The 20,000-nt window shown below is 34.9% G+C and overlaps 1 protein-coding gene across 1 annotated transcript in view; it reads right to left on the bottom strand.

The window, feature by feature from the left end:
- LOC144956545 (oxysterol-binding protein-related protein 1-like) overlaps positions 1-20,000 on the bottom strand; it is a gene marked incomplete at its 3' end in the record, with an annotated part of 39,559 nt that overhangs the window by 1,770 nt on the left and 17,789 nt on the right. The window contains 3 exon segments of the mRNA XM_078887104.1: positions 894-968; positions 2,728-2,813; positions 18,328-18,746. Coding sequence (XP_078743230.1) covers positions 894-968; positions 2,728-2,813; positions 18,328-18,718 — 552 coding nt within the window.

Below are 20,000 nucleotides of genomic sequence, written 5' to 3'. Positions count from 1 at the left end.
TTGTTTGCCTGTTTGTGAATTTGATGGAGTTTGTGATGTGTAGAATTGTCCATCACCCAGCTCTTTGTTTGTTGTTGTCTTTAAACAGCCAGTCGGGTTATTAGTTCTCACTAAAGTCGTCTTAACAGACTAGACATAAACCTTAAAACACATTGACCACCTTTTCTGAGCACTCAACTCCAGTATAACATTTTATTTTTTCAGTTTTCTTTGTTTTTGTTTGTTTTTAAGGGTTTTACGGCGCTTGCAACACATTAAGGTCATATCAGCACCAGTAAAAAGGAAGAAAATGGGATAGTAAAAAGTTCTAGAATTACAATTAAAGCACCCAAGAAAAGGTAAGACAAAGGAGAATTGGTTCAAATAGGAAACAGATGTAGATTCCAAGAGCACACTATCAAAGTACTTAGTTTGAGACCACCTAAAAGTCTCACCCAGACACCAGCACAAGATCCCACTAAGAGGAATACAATCAAATGTTTACAAATTATATGTTTTTAAAAATCAGTACATAACAGAGAGATGATTTAAAAAAAAAATATAATCTCCCAAAACTAACTATACATTTGACTGTTTCCCTCCCAGCCAAGGTATCCGGCCAGAGCCAGGACAAAACTAAGTAATCCATTCCAAGACAAAGACAGAAAGCAAAGTGGAAAACAGATACAGGGGGATAGAAGACACAACAACTACCTCCCTGCCCACTATGGGAGGTCAGGAACCCCACCAATGTTTTTTCAGTTACGCGGGTGATGTGAAAATATACTGAGGGTTTAAAACTGAATACTGAATTCCGTAAATATACGGAAAATTGGCAACTCTGTGAGTATTTCCCTAAAACACATAGCACCCACACACACACACACACACACACACACACATACAAATCTTACCTCCCTTCCTGTGTAGGACGCCAGATGTAAAGAACTTTCCCCACAGGAATTCAGGATATTGACTCGAGCACCAAACTAGAAAAGAAAATGAAATTTTTTTTTTGGTAAAATCAATTTTATTACTTTCAATGTTTATCTTAAGCTGTATGTAGATATATATATGTATATAAAATAAAGATTTGTAAGAGTAATGTCTTGGTCGTTTTGTTCTATGAATCAGAATGTTGGAAAATCGTAGAGAATATCTTCCAGAAAATTGCAAGTATTTCAAAACAAATGTTTACGATGAATCTTCGAGATATTCTGGCCAAACACAATCTCAAACGACGACCTGAAAGTGAGAGTTGGGGTGGAGTCTCTGGAGAGTCTCAATAAAAGGAGAAGATGGCAATGGTTGGGGCATGTCTGTCGAAGACCTGATGAAACACTGACAAGGACAGGACTAAAGTACTTTCTGCCATATCTAACAGACCCAGCTACCCAATCACTGCTGGGTGGACAGGGGGGTCAGAAAAAAATCTCGACTGCACTCGAGATCAATTTCAGTCCCTTTGCGAGTAAAGCGAGTGCTCTACCAACTGAGCTATCGGTACCTCCACACACACACACACACACAAAGGGACCAAGATCCATTCCAGCTGAAATCCAGACTTTTTTCTGACCGATGTACAAGTCCATCCAGCAGTGGATTTGTTAGATCTGGTGGGTAAAGTACTTTGCGATAGACTAACGTCCAATTCAAAGGTAAGCAAACAATTGCTACTGTCCGTATCACGCTACAAAAACTGTGTAATAAGCCCTGGTGCTCCATGGGCTTAACACGGCTCTGTGAGTTCTACTTTTGAACATGAAGGACTACTTCTGAACATGAAGGACTCCTTTTGAACATGAAGGACTCCTTTTGAACATGAAGGACTACTTTTGAACATGAAGGACTACTTTTGAACATGAAGGACTACTTCTGAACATGAAGGACTACTTTTGAACATGAAGGACTACTTCTGAACATGAAAGAATAATTGTGAACATGAAGGACTACTTTTGAACATGAAGGACTCCTTTTGAACATGAAAGAATAATTGTGAACATGAAGGACTACTTTTGAACATGAAGGACTACTTTTGAACATGAAGGACTCCTTTTGAACATGAAGGACTACTTCTGAACATGAAGGACTACTTTTGAACATGACGGACTACTTCTGAACATGAAGGACTACTTTTGAACATGAAGGACTACTTTTGAACATGAAGGACTCCTTTTGAACATGAAGGACTACTTTTGAACATGAAGGACTACTTTTGAACATGAAGGACTACTTTTGAACATGAAGGACTACTTTTGAACATGAAGGACTACTTTTGAACATGAAGGACTACTTTTGAACATGAAGGACTACTTCTGAACATGAAGGACTACTTTTGAACATGAAGGACTACTTTTGAACATAAAAGAATAATTTTGAACATGAAAGACTACTTCTGAACATGAAGGACTACTTCTGAACATGAAGGACTACTTTTGAACATGAAGGACTACTTTTGAACATGAAGGACTACTTTTGAACATGAAAGAATAATTGTGAACATGAAGGACTACTTCTGAACATAAAAGAATAATTTTGAACATGAAGGACTACTTCTGAACATGAAGGACTACTTCTGAACATGAAGGACTACTTTTGAACATGAAGGACTACTTTTGAACATGAAGGACTACTTCTGAACATGAAGGACTACTTTTGAACATGAAGGACTACTTTTGAACACAAAGGACTACTTTTGAACACGAAGGACTACTTTTGAACATGAAGGACTACTTTTGAACAACCTACCTCCAGTAAAAGTCTGACGGATGACTCCTGCCCAAAATAAGCTGCCAGATGTAACGGCGTCCACCCTCTGTTGTTCTTTTGGCTCCCTGGGGGGAAATTAAACGAAGAAGATTTTTTTTTAATATATAAATAAATACACATAGTTTTTACATACAAATAAGTGCACGTCAGATTGACCGCTGTGATGATGAAGGGGAAAACTTTTCATTTATTTTTTAGTGTGTGTGTGTGTGTTTGATTGTTTTTTGTTTGGAGTTTTGGGGATGTTCTTTTGTTTGTTTGTTTTTGTTTTTGTTTGTTTTTGTTTTTTTTTTGGTGGGGGGTTGTTTGTGTGTGTGTGTGTGTGTGTGTGTGTGTGTGTTATTTTGTCTGTTTTAATTTATTTTATCGGGGGTTTTTTTTATGGAGGGATGGGTGTTGTTCTTTAGTATTTGATTGGGTTTTGGTTTTTCTTGGTTGTATTTTTCTTATTGTGGTTTTTGTTGTTTGTTTGTTTATTGAGGGTTTTTTTTTATTGTATTGAAGTTTGGTTTGTTTTTTGCTTAGTGTAGTTCAGTTATTATTTTTTTTCTTATAACAAACATTAATCATCACAGGTTGTCCCGAGACGTCTATAATCTATATATAAATCAAGAACTTACCCTCAAGTCCCGCTAATCAACCAACATCGCTAACCTCGTTGACCAACCAGTCAGTTCCACAGTAAAGTAAAGAGAAAGTACATACAGTACAGAGTGTAAAACAAGAAGTGATTCAAGACTGATAGACACGCTCAACAAACAGTCAAGTCAAAGAGAAAGTAGAGTTAGTACTGTGTGTAAAACAAGAAAGTGATTTGAGATAGATAGACAATCTCAACAAACAAACAGTCAAGTCAAAGAGAAAGTAGAGTCAGTACTGTGTGTAAAACAACAAAGTGATTTGAGATAGATAGACAATCTCAACAAACAAACAGTCAAGTCAAAGAGAAAGTAGAGTTAGTACAGTGTGTAAAACAACAAAGTGATTTGAGATAGACAGACAATCTCAACAAACAAACAGTCAAGTCAAAGAGAAAGTAGAGTCAGTACAGTGTGTAAAACAACAAAGTGATTTGAGATAGACAATCTCAACAAACAAACAGTCAAGTCAAAGAGAAAGTAGAGTTAGTACAGTGTGTAAAACAACAAAGTGATTTGAGATAGACAATCTCAACAAACAAACAGTCAAGTCAAAGAGAAAGTAGAGTTAGTACAGTGTGTAAAACAAGAACGTGATTTGAGATAGACAATCTCAACAAACAAATAGTCAAGTCAAAGAGAAAGTAGAGTCAGTACAGTGTGTAAAACAACAAAGTGATTTGAGATAGATAGACAATCTCAACAAACAAATAGTCAAGTCAAAGAGAAAGTAGAGTTAGTACTGTGTGTAAAACAACAAAGTGATTTGAGATAGACAATCTCAACAAACAAATAGTCAAGTCAAAGAGAAAGTAGAGTTAGTACAGTGTGTAAAACAACAAAGTGATTTGAGATAGACAATCTCAACAAACAAACAGTCAAGTCAAAGAGAAAGTAGAGTTAGTACTGTGTGTAAAACAACAAAGTGATTGAGATAGACAATCTCAACAAACAAATAGTCAAGTCAAAGAGAAGTAGAGTTAGTACTGTGTGTAAAACAACAAAGTGATTTGAGATAGACAATCTCAACAAACAAATAGTCAAGTCAAAGAGAAAGTAGAGTTAGTACTGTGTGTAAAACAACAAAGTGATTTGAGATAGACAATCTCAACAAACAAATAGTCAAGTCAAAGAGAAAGTAGAGTTAGTACAGTGTGTAAAACAACAAAGTGATTTGAGATAGACAATCTCAACAAACAAACAGTCAAGTCAAAGAGAAAGTAGAGTTAGTACAGTGTGTAAAACAACAAAGTGATTTGAGATAGACAATCTCAACAAACAAACAGTCAAGTCAAAGAGAAAGTAGAGTCAGTACTGTGTGTAAAACAACAAAGTGATTTGAGATAGACAATCTCAACAAACAAACAGTCAAGTCAAAGAGAAAGTAGAGTTAGTACTGTGTGTAAAACAACAAAGTGATTTGAGATAGACAATCTCAACAAACAAACAGTCAAGTCAAAGAGAAAGTAGAGTTAGTACAGTGTGTAAAACAACAAAGTGATTTGAGATAGACAATCTCAACAAACAAACAGTCAAGTCAAAGAGAAAGTAGAGTTAGTACAGTGTGTAAAACAACAAAGTGATTTGAGATAGATAGACAATCTAAACAAACAAACAGTCAAGTCAAAGAGAAAGTAGAGTCAGTACAGTGTGTAAAACAACAAAGTGATTTGAGATAGACAATCTCAACAAACAAACAGTCAAGTCAAAGAGAAAGTAGAGTTAGTACAGTGTGTAAAACAACAAAGTGATTTGAGATAGATAGACAATCTCAACAAACAAACAGTCAAGTCAAAGAGAAAGTAGAGTCAGTACAGTGTGTAAAACAACAAAGTGATTTGAGATAGACAATCTCAACAAACAAACAGTCAAGTCAAAGAGAAAGTAGAGTCAGTACAGTGTGTAAAACAACAAAGTGATTTGAGATAGACAATTCAACAAACAAATAGTCAAGTCAAAGAGAAAGTAGAGTTAGTACTGTGTGGTAAAACAACAAAGTGATTTGAGTATAGATCAGACAATCTCAACAACAAACAGTCAAGTCAAAGAGAAGTAGAGTTAGTACAGTGTGTAAAACAACAAGTGATTTGAGAGTAGATAGACAATCTCAACAACAAACAGTCAAGTCAAAGAGAAAGTAGAGTCAGTACAGTGTGTAAAACAACAAAGTGATTTGAGATAGATAGACAATCTCAACAAACAACAGTCAAGTCAAAGAGAAAGTAGAGTTAGTACAGTGTGTAAAACAACAAAGTGATTTGAGATAGACAGAATCTCAAACAAACAAACAGTCAAGTCAAAGAGAAAGTAGAGTTAGTACAGTGTGTAAAACAACAAAGTGATTTGAGATAGATAGACAATCTCAACAAACAAACAGTCAAGTCAAAGAGAAGTAGAGTTAGTACAGTGTGTAAAACAACAAAGTGATTTGAGATAGATAGACAATCTCAACAAAAAACAGTCAAGTCAAAGAGAAAGTAGAGTCAGTACAGTGTGTAAAACAACAAAGTGATTTGAGATAGATAGACAATCTCAAAAACAAACAGTCAAGTCAAAGAGAAAGTAGAGTCTAGTACAGTGTGTTAAAAACAACAAAGTGATTTGAGATGATAGACAATCTCAACAAACAAACAGTCAAGTCAAAGAGAAAGTAGAGTAGTACTGTGTGGTAAAACAACAAAGTGATTTGAGATAGAGACAATCTCAACAAACAAAACAGTCAAGTCAAAGAGAAAGTAGAGTAGTACAGTGTGTTAAAAACAACAAAGTGATTTGAGATAGATAGACAATCTCAACAAACAAACAGTCAAGTCAAAGAGAAAGTAGAGTCAGTACGTGTGTAAAACAACAAAGTGATTTGAGATAGATAGACAATCTCAACAAACAAACAGTCAAGTCAAGAAGAAAGTAGAGTCAGTACAGTGTGTAAAACAACAAAGTGATTTGAGATAGACAATCTCAACAAACAAAAGTCAAGTCAAAGAGAAAGTAGAGTTAGTCAGTGTGTGTAAAAACAACAAAGTGATTTGAGATAGACAATCTCAACAAACAAACAGTCAAGTCAAAGAGAAAGTAGAGTTGTACAGTGTGTAAAACAACAAAGTGATTTGAGATAGATAGACAATCTCAACAAAACAAACAGTCAAGTCAAAGAGAAAGTAGAGTTAGTACAGTGTGTAAAACAACAAAGTGATTTGAGATAGACAATCTCAACAAACAAACAGTCAAGTCAAAGAGAAAGTAGAGATTTAGTACAGTGTGTTAAAACAACAAAGTGATTTGAGATAGATAGACAATCTCAACAAACAAACAGTCAAGTCAAAGAGAAAGTAGAGTAGTACAGTGTGTAAAACAACAAAGTGATTTGAGATAGATAGACAATCTCAACAAACAAACAGTCAAGTCAAAGAGAAAGTAGAGTTAGTACAGTGTGTAAAACAACAAAGTGATTTGAGATAGATAGACAATCTCAACAAACAAACAGTCAAGTCAAAGAGAAAGTAGAGTTCAGTACAGTGTGTAAAACAACAAAGTGATTTGAGATATAGACAATCTCAACAAACAAACAGTCAAGTCAAAGAGAAAGTAGAGTCAGTACAGTGTGTAAAAAAACAAAGTGATTTGGAAGATAGACAATCTCAACAAACAACAGTCAAGTCAAAGAGAAAGTAGAGTCAGTACAGTGTGTAAAACAACAAAGTGATTTGAGATAGATAGACAATTCAACAAACAAACAGTCAAGTAAAGAGAAAGTAGAGTAGTACAGTTGTGTAAAACAACAAAGTGATTTGAGATAGTAGACAATCTCAACAAACAAACAGTCAAGTCAAAGAGAAAGTAGAGTCAGTACAGTGTGTAAAACAACAAAGTGATTTGAGATAGATAGACAATCTCAACAAACAAACAGTCAAGTCAAAGAGAAAGTAGAGTAGTACAGTGTGTAAAACAACAAAGTGATTTGGATAGATAGACAATCTCAACAAAAACAGTCAAGTCAAGAGAAAGTAGAGTCAGTACTGTGTAAAACAACAAGTGATTTGAGATAAGACAATCTCAACAAACAAACAGTCAAGTCAAAGAGAAAGTAGAGTTAGTACAGTGTGTAAAACAACAAAGTGATTGAGATAGATAGACAATCTCAACAAACAAACAGTCAAGTCAAAGAGAAGTAGAGTTAGTACAGTGTGTAAAACAACAAAGTGATTTGAGATAGATAGACAATCTCAACAAACAAACAGTCAAGTCAAAGAGAAAGTAGAGTTAGTACAGTGTGTAAAACAACAAAGTGATTTGAGATAAAGACAATCAAAACAAACAAACAGTCAAGTCAAAGAGAAAGTAGAGTAGTACAGTGTGTACCAGTGTAGTAAAAAAACAACCAAAAGGATTGAGTATGCATGATTAGATAGACATCTCAACAAACAAACAGTCAAGTCAAAGAGAAAGTAGAGTCAGTACAGTGTGTAAAACAACAAAGTGATTTGAGATAGACACATCTCAACAAACAAACCAAGTCAAAAAAGTAGTCAAAAGAGAAAGTAGAGTCCTTACAGTGTGTAAAACAACAAAGTGATTTGAGATAGATAGACAATCTCAACAAACAAACAGTCAAGTCAAAGAGAGAAGTAGAGTAGTACAGTGTGTAAAAACAACAGTGATTTGAATAGATAGACAATCTCAACAACAACAGTCAAGTCAAAAGAGAAAGTAGAGTTCAGTACAGTGTGTAAAACAACAAAGTGATTTGAGATAGATAGACAATCTCAACAAACAAACAGTCAAGTCAAAGAGAAAGTAGAGTAGTACAGTGTGTAAAACAACAAAGTGATTTGAGATAGATAGACAATCTCAACAAACAAACAGTCAGTCAAAGAGAAAGTAGAGTAGTACAGTGTGTAAAACAACAAGTGATTTGAGATTAGACAATCTCAACAAACAAACAGTCAAGTCAAAGAGAAAGTAGAGTTAGTACAGTGTGTAAAACAACAAAGTGATTTGAGATAGAACAATCTCAACAAACAAACAGTCAAGTCAAAGAAAAGTAGAGTAGTACGTGTGTAAAACAACAAAGTGATTTGAGATATAGACATCTCAACAACAAACAGTCAAGTCAAAGAGAAAGTAGAGTAGTACAGTGTTAAAACAACAAAGTGATTTGAGAATAGACAATCTCAACAACAAACAGTCAAGTCAAGAGAAAGTAGAGTCAGTACAGTGTGTAAAACAACAAAGTGATTTGAGATAGAAGCAATCTCAACAAACAAACAGTCAAGTCAAAGAGAAAGTAGAGTAGTACAGTGTGTAAAACAACAAAGTGATTTGAGATAGACAATCTCAACAAACAAACAGTCAAGTCAAAGAGAAAGTAGAGTTAGTACAGTGTGTAAAACAACAAAGTGATTTGAGATAAGACAATCTCAACAAACAAACAGTCAAGTCAAAGAGAAAGTAGAGTTAGTACAGTGTGTAAAACAACAAAGTGATTTGAGATGATAGCAATTCAACAAACAACAGTCAAGTCAAAGAGAAAGTAGAGTCAGTACAGTGTGTAAAACACAAAGTGATTTGAGATAGATAGACAACTCAACAAACAAACAGTCAAGTCAAGAGAAAGTAGGTAGTACAGTGTGTAAAACAACAAGTGATTTGAGATAGACAATCTCACAAACAAACAGTCAAGTCAAAGAGAAAGTAGAGTAGTACAGTGTGTAAAACAACAAAGTGATTTGAGATAGACAATCTCAACAAACAAACAGTCAAGTCAAAGAGAAAGTAGTAGTACAGTGTGTAAAACAACAAAGTGATTTGAGATAGACAATCTCAACAAACAAACAGTCAAGTCAAAGAGAAAGTAGAGTCAGTACGTGTGTAAAACAACAAAGTGATTTGAGATAGACAATCTCAACAAACAACAGTCAAGTCAAAGAGAAAGTAGAGTTAGTACAGTGTGTAAAACAACAAAGTGATTTGAGATGATAGACAATTCAACAAACAAACAGTCAAGTCAAAGAGAAAGTAGAGTAGTACAGTGTGTAAAACAACAAAGTGATTTGAGATAGACAATCTCAACAAACAAACAGTCAAGTCAAGAGAAAGTAGAGTAGTACAGTGTGTAAAACAACAAAGTGATTTGAGATAGATAGACATCTCAACAAACAAACAGTCAAGTCAAAGAGAAAGTAGAGTAGTACAGTGTGTTAAAACAACAAAGTGATTTGAGATAGTAGACAATTCAACAACAAACAGTCGTGTGTAAAACAACAAAGTGATTGATAGAATAGACAATCTCAACAAACAAACAGTCAAGTCAAGAGGAAAGTAGAGTTAGTACAGTGTGTAATAACAACAAAGTATTTAGATAGATAGACAATCTCAACAAAAACATCAAGTCAAGAGAAGTAGAGTAGAAGTGTTAAAACAACAAATGATTGAGATAGACAATCTCAACAAACAAACAGTCAAGTCAAAGAGAAAGAGGTGTACGTGTGTAAAACACAAGTGATTAGTAGACATCCAACAACAACAGTCAGTCAAAGAGAAGTAAGTTAGTATGTGTAAACACAAGGATTTGAGATAGACAATTCAACAAACAACAGTCAGTCAGAGAGTAGTAGTAGTGTGAAACAACAAAGTGATTTGAGAAGACAATCTCAACAAACAAACAGTCAAGTCAAAGAGAAAGTAGAGTAGTACGTGTGTAAAAAAGTGATTTGAGATAGACAATCTCACAACAAACTCAAGTCAAGAGAAAGTAGAGTGTACAGTGTGTAAAACAAAGTGATTTGGAGACATTCAACAACAAACAGTCAGTAAAGAGAAGTGAGTAGTACGTGTGTAAACACAAAGTGATTTGAATAGACAATCTCAACAACAATATCAAGAAAGTCGTTGAACACAAGTGATATAGAATAACAAAAAGTCAAGCAAGAGAAGAGTAGTCGTGTAACACAAAGTGATTGAAAATACAACAACATAGTAGAGAAAGATGTACTGGAAACACAAGTGTTTGTGACATTCAAAACAACGTCAAGAAGAGACTTTTAAAAAAAAAGATTGGATAACATTACAACAACTATCAAAGAAAAGAAGTAGTGTTAAACAGTATTGAGATAGCACTCAAACAACGCAAGTCAAGAAGTAGTTATAGGTAACACAAGTGTTTGAGATACATCACAAAGCAGCAAGAAAGTGAACGTGTAAACAATGATTGAGTGATCAAAAAACAGTAGAGGAAGAGTATCGTGTAAAAAAAAGAGAGGTAAATTAAAAAAAGTATAAAGAAAGATAGACGTGTTAAACAAGTTAAGACAAACAAGCAGAAAAGTAAGTGTACAGTAAAAAAAGTGATTGATAGACATTAAAACACTCAGTCAAAGAAGTGGTAGTAGTGTGAACAAGTTTGAGAAGATACATCTCACAACACTGTGTTGTTAAAACAACAAAGTGATTTGAGATAGATAGACAATCTCAACAAACAAACAGTCAAGTCAAAGAGAAAGTAGAGTTAGTACAGTGTGTAAAACAACAAAGTGATTTGAGATAGAACAATCTCAACAAAAAACAGTCAAGTCAAAGAGAAAGTAGAGTTAGTACAGGTGTTAAAACAACAAAGTGATTTGAGATAGATAGACAATCTAACAAACAAAAGTAAGTCAAAGAGAAAGTAAGTTAGTACAGTGTGTAAAACAAAAAGTGATTTGAGATAGACAATTCAACAAACAAAAGTCAAGTCAAAGAGAAAGTAGAGTTAGTACAGTGTGTAAAACAACAAAGTGATTTGAGATAGACAATCTCAACAAACAAACAGTCAAGTCAAAGAGAAAGTAGAGTAGTACAGTGTGTAAAACAACAAAGTGATTTGAGATAGACAATCTCAACAAACAAACAGTCAAGTCAAAGAGAAAGTAGAGTTAGTACAGTGTGTAAAACAACAAAGTGATTTGAGATAGATAGACAATCTAACAAACAAACATCAAGTCAAAGAGAAAGTAGAGTAGTACGTGTGTAAAACAACAAAGTGATTTGGATAGCATCCAACAACAACAGTCAAGTCAAAGAGAAAGTAGAGTATACGTGTGTAAAACACAAAGTGATTTGAGTAGACAATTCACAAACAACAGTCAAGTCAAAGAGAAGTAGAGTCAGTACGTGTGTAAACAACAAAGTGATTTGAGATAGACAATCTCAACAAAACGTCAAGTCAAGAAAGAAGTTGTACGTGTGTAAACACAAAGTGATGAGATAGCAATCTCAACAACAAAAGTCAAGTCAAAGAGAAAGTAAGTGTACGTGTGTAAACAACAAAGTGATTTGAGATAGACATCAAACAAAGTCAGTCAAGAGAAAGTAGAGTCAGTACAGTGTGTAAACAACAAGTGATTTGAGATAGACATCTCAACAAACAAAGTCAAGTCAAGGAAGTAGAGTAGTACAGTGTGTAAAACACAAAGTATTTGAATAGACAATCTCAACAAACAACAGTCAGTCAAAGGAAAGTGGTGTACGTGTGTAAAAAACAAAGTATTTAGATAGACAATTCAACAAACAAACAGTCAGTCAAGAGAAAGAGTAGTACAGTGTGTAAAACAACAAATGATTTGAGATAGCAATTCAACAACAAAAGTCAATCAAAGAGAAGTAAGTCTAGTGTGTAACCAAAGTGATTTGAGATAGACAATTCAAAAACAAAAGTCAAGTCAAAGAGAAAGTAGATAGTACGTGTGTAAAACACAAGTGATTTGAGAAGACAATTCAACAAACAAACATCAAGTCAAAGAGAAAGTGGTAGTACAGTGTGAAACAACAAATGATTGAGATAGACAATCTCAACAAACAAACAGTCAGTAAAGAGAAAGTAGAGCAGTACAGTGTGTAACAACAAATGATTGAGAAGACATTCAACAAACAAAGTCAAGTCAAGAGAAGTGAGTAGTACAGTGTGTAAAACAACAAAGTGATTGAGATAGACAATCTCAACAAACAAACAGTCAAGTCAAAGAGAAAGTAGAGTTAGTACGTGTGTAAAACAACAAAGTGATTTGAGATAGACAATCTCAACAAACAAACAGTCAAGTCAAAGAGAAAGTAGAGTCAGTACAGTGTGTAAAACAACAAAGTGATTTGAGATAGACAATCTCAACAAACAAATAGTCAAGTCAAGAGAAAGTAGAGTCAGTACAGTGTGTAAAACAACAAAGTGATTTGAGATAGACAATCTAACAAACAAACAGTCAAGTCAAAGAGAAAGTAGAGTCAGTACAGTGTGTAAAACAACAAAGTGATTTGAGATAGACAATCTCAACAAACAAACAGTCAAGTCAAAGAGAAAGTAGAGTAGTACAGTGTGTAAAACAACAAAGTGATTTGAGATAGACAATCTCAACAAACAAATAGTCAAGTCAAAGAGAAAGTAGAGTCAGTACAGTGTGTAAAACAACAAAGTGATTTGAGATAGACAATCTAACAAACAAACAGTCAAGTCAAGAGAAAGTAGAGTCAGTACAGTGTGTAAAACAACAAAGTGATTTGAGATGATAGACAATCTCAACAAACAAACAGTCAAGTCAAAGAGAAAGTAGAGTAGTACAGTGTGTAAAACAACAAAGTGATTTGAGATAGATGACAATCTCAACAAACAAACAGTCAAGTCAAAGAGAAAGTAGAGTAGTACTGTGTGTAAAACAACAAGTGATTTGAGATAGACAATCTCAACAAACAAACAGTCAAGTCAAGAGAAAGTAGAGTCAGTACAGTGTGTAAAACAACAAAGTGATTGAGATAGACAATCTCAACAAACAAACAGTCAAGTCAAAGAGAAAGTAGAGTCAGTACGTGTGTAAAACAACAAAGTGATTTGAGATAGACAATCTCAACAAACAAACAGTCAAGTCAAAGAGAAAGTAGAGTCAGTACAGTGTGTAAAACAACAAAGTGATTTGAGATAGACAATCTCAACAAACAAACAGTCAAGTCAAAGAGAAAGTAGAGTCAGTACAGTGTGTAAAACAACAAAGTGATTTGAGATAGACAATCTCAACAAACAAACAGTCAAGTCAAAGAGAAAGTAGAGTTAGTACAGTGTGTAAAACAACAAAGTGATTTGAGATGATAGACAATCTCAACAAACAAACAGTCAAGTCAAAGAGAAAGTAGAGTTAGTACAGTGTGTAAAACAACAAAGTGATTTGAGATAGACAATCTCAACAAACAAACAGTCAAGTCAAAGAGAAAGTAGAGTTAGTACAGTGTGTAAAACAACAAAGTGATTTGAGATAGATAGACAATCTCAACAAACAAACAGTCAAGTCAAAGAGAAAGTAGAGTTAGTACAGTGTGTGTAAAACAACAAAGTGATTTAAGATAGACAATCTCAACAAACAAACAGTCAAGTCAAAGAGAAAAGTAGAGTAGTACAGTGTGTAAAACAACAAAGTGATTTGAGTAGATAGACAATCTCAACAAACAAACAGTCAAGTCAAAGAGAAAGTAGAGTTAGTACAGTGTGTAAAACAACAAAGTGATTTAAGATAGACAATCTCAACAAACAAACAGTCAAGTCAAAGAGAAAGTAGAGTTAGTACAGTGTGTAAAACAACAAAGTGATTTGAGATAGATAGACAATCTCAACAAACAAACAGTCAAGTCAAAGAGAAAGTAGAGTTAGTACAGTGTGTAAAACAACAAAGTGATTTGAGATAGATAGACAATCTCAACAAACAAACAGTCAAGTCAAAGAGAAAGTAGAGTCAGTACTGTGTGTAAAACAACAAAGTGATTTGAGATAGACAATCTCAACAAACAAATAGTCAAGTCAAAGAGAAAGTAGAGTCAGTACAGTGTGTAAAACAACAAAGTGATTTGAGATAGACAATCTAAACAAACAAACAGTCAAGTCAAAGAGAAAGTAGAGTCAGTACAGTGTGTAAAACAACAAAGTGATTTGAGATAGACAATCTCAACAAACAAACAGTCAAGTCAAAGAGAAAGTAGAGTTAGTACAGTGTGTAAAACAACAAAGTGATTTGAGATAGATAGACAATCTCAACAAACAAACAGTCAAGTCAAAGAGAAAGTAGAGTTAGTACAGTGTGTAAAACAACAAAGTGATTTGAGATAGACAATCTCAACAAACAAACAGTCAAGTCAAAGAGAAAGTAGAGTTAGTACAGTGTGTAAAACAACAAAGTGATTTGAGATAGACAGACAATCTCAACAAACAAACAGTCAAGTCAAAGAGAAAGTAGAGTTAGTACAGTGTGTAAAACAACAAAGTGATTTGAGATAGATAGACAATCTCAACAAACAAACAGTCAAGTCAAAGAGAAAGTAGAGTCAGTACAGTGTGTAAACAACAAAGTGATTTGAGATAGACAGACAATCTCAACAAACAAACAGTCAAGTCAAAGAGAAAGTAGAGTCAGTACAGTGTGTAAAACAACAAAGTGATTTGAGATAGATAGACAATCTCAACAAACAAACAGTCAAGTCAAAGAGAAAGTAGAGTTAGTACAGTGTGTAAAACAACAAAGTGATTTGAGATAGACAATCTCAACAAACAAACAGTCAAGTCAAAGAGAAAGTAGAGTTAGTACAGTGTGTAAAACAACAAAGTGATTTGAGATAGATAGACAATCTCAACAAACAAACAGTCAAGTCAAAGAGAAAGTAGAGTCAGTACAGTGTGTAAAACAACAAAGTGATTTGAGATAGACAGACAATCTCAACAAACAAACAGTCAAGTCAAAGAGAAAGTAGAGTCAGTACAGTGTGTAAAACAACAAAGTGATTTGAGATAGATAGACAATCTCAACAAACAAACAGTCAAGTCAAAGAGAAAGTAGAGTTAGTACAGTGTGTAAAACAACAAAGTGATTTGAGATAGACAATCTCAACAAACAAACAGTCAAGTCAAAGAGAAAGTAGAGTCAGTACAGTGTGTAAAACAACAAAGTGATTTGAGATAGACAATCTCAACAAACAAACAGTCAAGTCAAAGAGAAAGTAGAGTCAGTACAGTGTGTAAAACAACAAAGTGATTTGAGATAGATAGACAATCTCAACAAACAAACAGTCAAGTCAAAGAGAAAGTAGAGTCAGTACAGTGTGTAAAACAACAAAGTGATTTGAGATAGATAGACAATCTCAACAAACAAACAGTCAAGTCAAAGAGAAAGTAGAGTCAGTACAGTGTGTAAAACAACAAAGTGATTTGAGATAGATAGACAATCTCAACAAACAAATAGTCAAGTCAAAGAGAAAGTAGAGTTAGTACAGTGTGTAAAACAACAAAGTGATTTAAGATAGATAGACAATCTCAACAATGTGCTGATGACAGCTGTTATTTTTTAAAATTTTTTTTTTGGGTTCAATATACGATTATGATGATTAATGAGTTAGTGAGTGAGTGAGACTGACACGTGATTTGATTTGATTAGATTGAGGGAAGGACGAAAGAATGATGTCAAGTGTACAATATTGGTTTATCTCTAGCTAGTAGGAAATAGAAAAAGATTGGATCAAAGCCAACAAGATTTCCACACTTCACTCGATATCTCTTTCCTAACCAGCTTTTTGCAGGATTTCCCCCAAAATTTCATAACCACCCACCACAAAAATAGATTTTTTTTTGTTCTTGATATATATATATATATATATATATATATATATATATATATATATATATATATATATATATATATATATATATATATTATATATATAATATGAGTGTTGTAGGGTGCTCGTAGATACGAAAGTGCTCGATAATGATGGTTAAAGCTAATATAAAATATAAATTGGAAGAAACATATGTCTTGGCCACATATAAGTGAGTGATACAATATACAATTTATATTTAATTTATATTTTATATATACATATATGAAGGTCTGACATTCGAATGAAATTATGGGCCTAGTTTAACATTGTTGTAATGGACAACTTTTTGCGTCATTTTAAAAGTTTACCATTACAACAATGAGCCCTTAATGAATTGTGTTATCAGACCTGTAAATAAGTGCACGTCTCTTTCCTTACCAGTTATTTTCAGGATTTCCCCAATAACGTCATAGACAACCACTACAAAAAAATTTTTTTTTCTCACTCAAATAATTTCTTGATTATATATATAAATATACACCGACGTGCACTTATATGCAGGTCTGGCATCCGAATACAATTATGGGCCTGGTTTAACATTGTTGTAATGGACAATTTTTTGCGTAATTTTATTTTTCTTTAGATTTCCAATACAAATATCGGCCCATAAGCAATTGGGTTATCAGAACTACAAATCACAAAGTACTAGTGATATCCGCAAAATTTGTTGCCCTAAATGGAGTCTATCTATGGACAAGGCCACGCAAACATGGAAGTAAGTTTTTTTATAGTTCAAAACAGGCAGATGGATTGATAAACTTATCAAAGGTCGCAGATAATTGATAACATCACACCATCATTATTATCATTGCCTTTTTCACCCTGGGTCAGGGTACAGGCCACAGACAAACAGTTTCCATCCCTCTCTATCTTGAGATAACTTTTTTTTTTTTAATCTCGTTCCATGTCTTATCATTTCTCTGTATATCCGATTCTTTAATTCTCCTCCATGTTCCTCGTGGCCTTCCCCTTGATCTTCTGCCCTGAGGGTTCCAGTCCAATACTTTCTTTGTTATAGTGGAGCCATTCTTTCTAAGCGTGTGTCCAATCGTTGCCGTCGTTAAGTTATAGACAGACACTGAAATCCAAAAGACTGGCAGTTTGACGTCATTATTTGGTTTTTGCACCGCTTAGTGAATTGTCGTTAGTAGACCTCATGGAAACACGTCATTTCATTGGCTGAACTATTGAATACAACTCACGATTTGTTTTCTTTTGTGGCAAAAGACTGGCATTTTGACGTCATTTGTTGGTCAGTATCAGGCCATAACTTTACGAAGGCCACAGCCCAATCCACTCCCATAGTCTTCTTCCTATATTATATTCTTGTATGAGTTATATTGGCAATTGTCTAAAAAATAAACTTTAGAATCTTGAACCAATTTCCTCTCCCACTAGTTTCTGTTGTATTCTTTTCCATTACACCAAATTGATTTGATCTATTTTCTTGTTTAAAATCAAATTACAAATCAGTTCGCAAAGAAGTCGTCCTTTTAGAACCATTAGACCCCATACCGCCAGAGTTTATCCCGGTTTCTATAGCGTGAATAGGACAATAGAAATTTCTTGCTATCATTTGGATAGGAGGCTAGTCTATCGCAAAGTATTTCCCGTCTGATAGAACAGACTTAGCTACCCAATCAGAGAGCTGGCACCAGTGTAAGGTAAAGATCTGAACAAGTGTGTATGAAACGGTACCAGACAAAGCAAGAAAGAAAAATACAAACAAAACATGAAAAGCATCCCAAAAAATCAGTCGACCTCGACTGGGGATCGAACCTCAGACCTTCTGATTACCGGTCAGACGTGCTACCATTACACCACAGAGGCTCCCTGTAGTTGCGACAATTTTAACACCTATATTCTGGTTCGATCCCCTGTCGAGCTCGACTGATTTTTTGGGATGTTAATTTTTTTTTTCTTTCTTGCTTTGTCTGGCACCCTTCATAAATACTTGTTCAGATGTTTATCTTACACAATCACTGCTTGGTCAACAGGGGGGGGGGGGGGTCAGAAAAATATCTCGACTGCACCTGGGATCAATCTTGGTCCATTCTCGTGTGATTTTTCTTGGCCGTTTTGTTTTTTGTTGTATTTTGTTTCGTTTTAATCTTGCTTTTGTTTGACTTCGTTAAATTTTTGTTTTCTTTTTTTCTTTTTTTTTTCCTTTTTGGCAGTGGGAGGGGGGTTTGCTTGTTTATTTTCTTTTTTATTTTTATTTTTTTTATTATTATTATTTATTTATTCATTCATTCACTCAAGTATTTTTCAGAAAACCAAATACCTTTACAATTGACGTTGAGTTTGTCGTCCTCATCCGCCTCCTCCGCCGCCACCAACAATCCCAGCAGCCTCGATTCCTTGCCATGCCTGGCCACGTACAGGAGCTCTTCCTCTAGGGACTCGAAATTCTCATCGCTGCTGCTCGTGTTGTTGTTGTTGGTGGTGGTGGTGGTGTTGCTGTTGCTCTTTTTTTTGTTGCTGCCGACGATGACCCCAGCGGTGGTGGTGGTGGTGACGGGTTTGGCGTTGGAACTGTGGTGGTGGTTGTGGTGGTTGTGGTGGTGGTGATGAGGATGATGCTGGTGAGGCTGTCGTTTGTGGTGGACGGGGTGGTGGTGTTTGTGTTTACTGCCGCTGCCTCGTCGATGCTTCTGACGTTCCATCTCCTCCATGGCTGACGCTGACAGGGGTGGTGGAGTCCTGAAATACATGGATAGATGGATGGATAGATAGATAGATAGATAGGTAGGTAGGTAGGTAGGTAGATAGATAGATAGATAGGTAGGTAGGTAGGTAGGTAGGTAGATAGATAGATAGATAGGTAGGTAGGTAGGTAGGTAGATAGATAGATAGATAGATAGATAGGTAGGTAGGTAGGTAGGTAGGTAGGTAGGTAGGTAGGTAGGTAGGTAGATAGATAGATAGATAGATAGGTAGGTAGGTAGATAGATAGATAGATAGATAGATAGATAGATAGATAGGTAGGTAGGTAGGTAGGTAGATAGATAGATAGATAGATAGATAGGTAGGTAGGTAGGTAGGTAGGTAGGTAGATAGATAGATAGATAGATAGATAGGTAGGTAGGTAGGTAGGTAGGTAGGTAGGTAGATAGATAGATAGATAGGTAGATAGATAGGTAGGTAGGTAGATAGATAGATAGATAGATAGATAGGTAGATAGATAGATAGATAGGTAGATAGATAGATAGATAGATAGATAGATAGATAGATAGATAGATAGATAGATAGATAGATAGATAGATAGATAGATAGATAGGTAGGTAGGTAGGTAGGTAGGTAGATAGATAGATAGATAGATAGATAGATAGGTAGGTAGGTAGGTAGGTAGGTAGGTAGGTAGGTAGATAGATAGATAGATAGATAGATAGATAGATAGATAGATAGATAGATAGATAGATAGATAGATAGATAGATAGATAGATAGATAGATAGATAGATAGATAGATAGATAGATAGATAGTAGGTAGTAGATAGATAGATAGATAGATAGATAGATAGATAGATAGATAGGTAGATAGATAGATAGATAGGTAGGTAGGTAGGTAGATAGATAGATAGATAGATAGATAGATAGATAGATAGATAGATAGATAGGTAGGTAGGTAGGTAGGTAGGTAGGTAGGTAGGTAGGTAGGTAGGTAGGTAGGTAGGTAGGTAGGTAGGTAGGTAGGTAGGTAGGTAGGTAGATAGATAGATAGGTAGGTAGGTAGGTAGGTAGGTAGGTAGGTAGGCAAGGGTGCAGTCGAGATTTTTTTCTGAACCCCCCCCCCCAAATCCACCCAGCAGTGAATGGGTAGCTGGGTCTGTTAGATGTGGCGGAAGGTACTTTGCGACAGTCTAGCGTCCTATCCAAAGGAAAGCAAGCAATTGCTATTGTCCGTTTCACGCTATAGAAACCGGGATAAACTCCAGCTCCAACGAGCCAAATGACTC

The sequence above is a fragment of the Berghia stephanieae genome, chromosome 11, assembly GCF_034508935.2.
Source record: "Berghia stephanieae isolate SIO BIC M18660-M18661 chromosome 11, UCSD_Bste_1.3, whole genome shotgun sequence".
Lineage (NCBI taxonomy): Eukaryota > Metazoa > Mollusca > Gastropoda > Nudibranchia > Aeolidiidae > Berghia > Berghia stephanieae.
The sequence above is the reverse complement of the archived record's forward strand: the minus strand, read 5'-3'. Positions and strand labels throughout refer to the sequence as shown.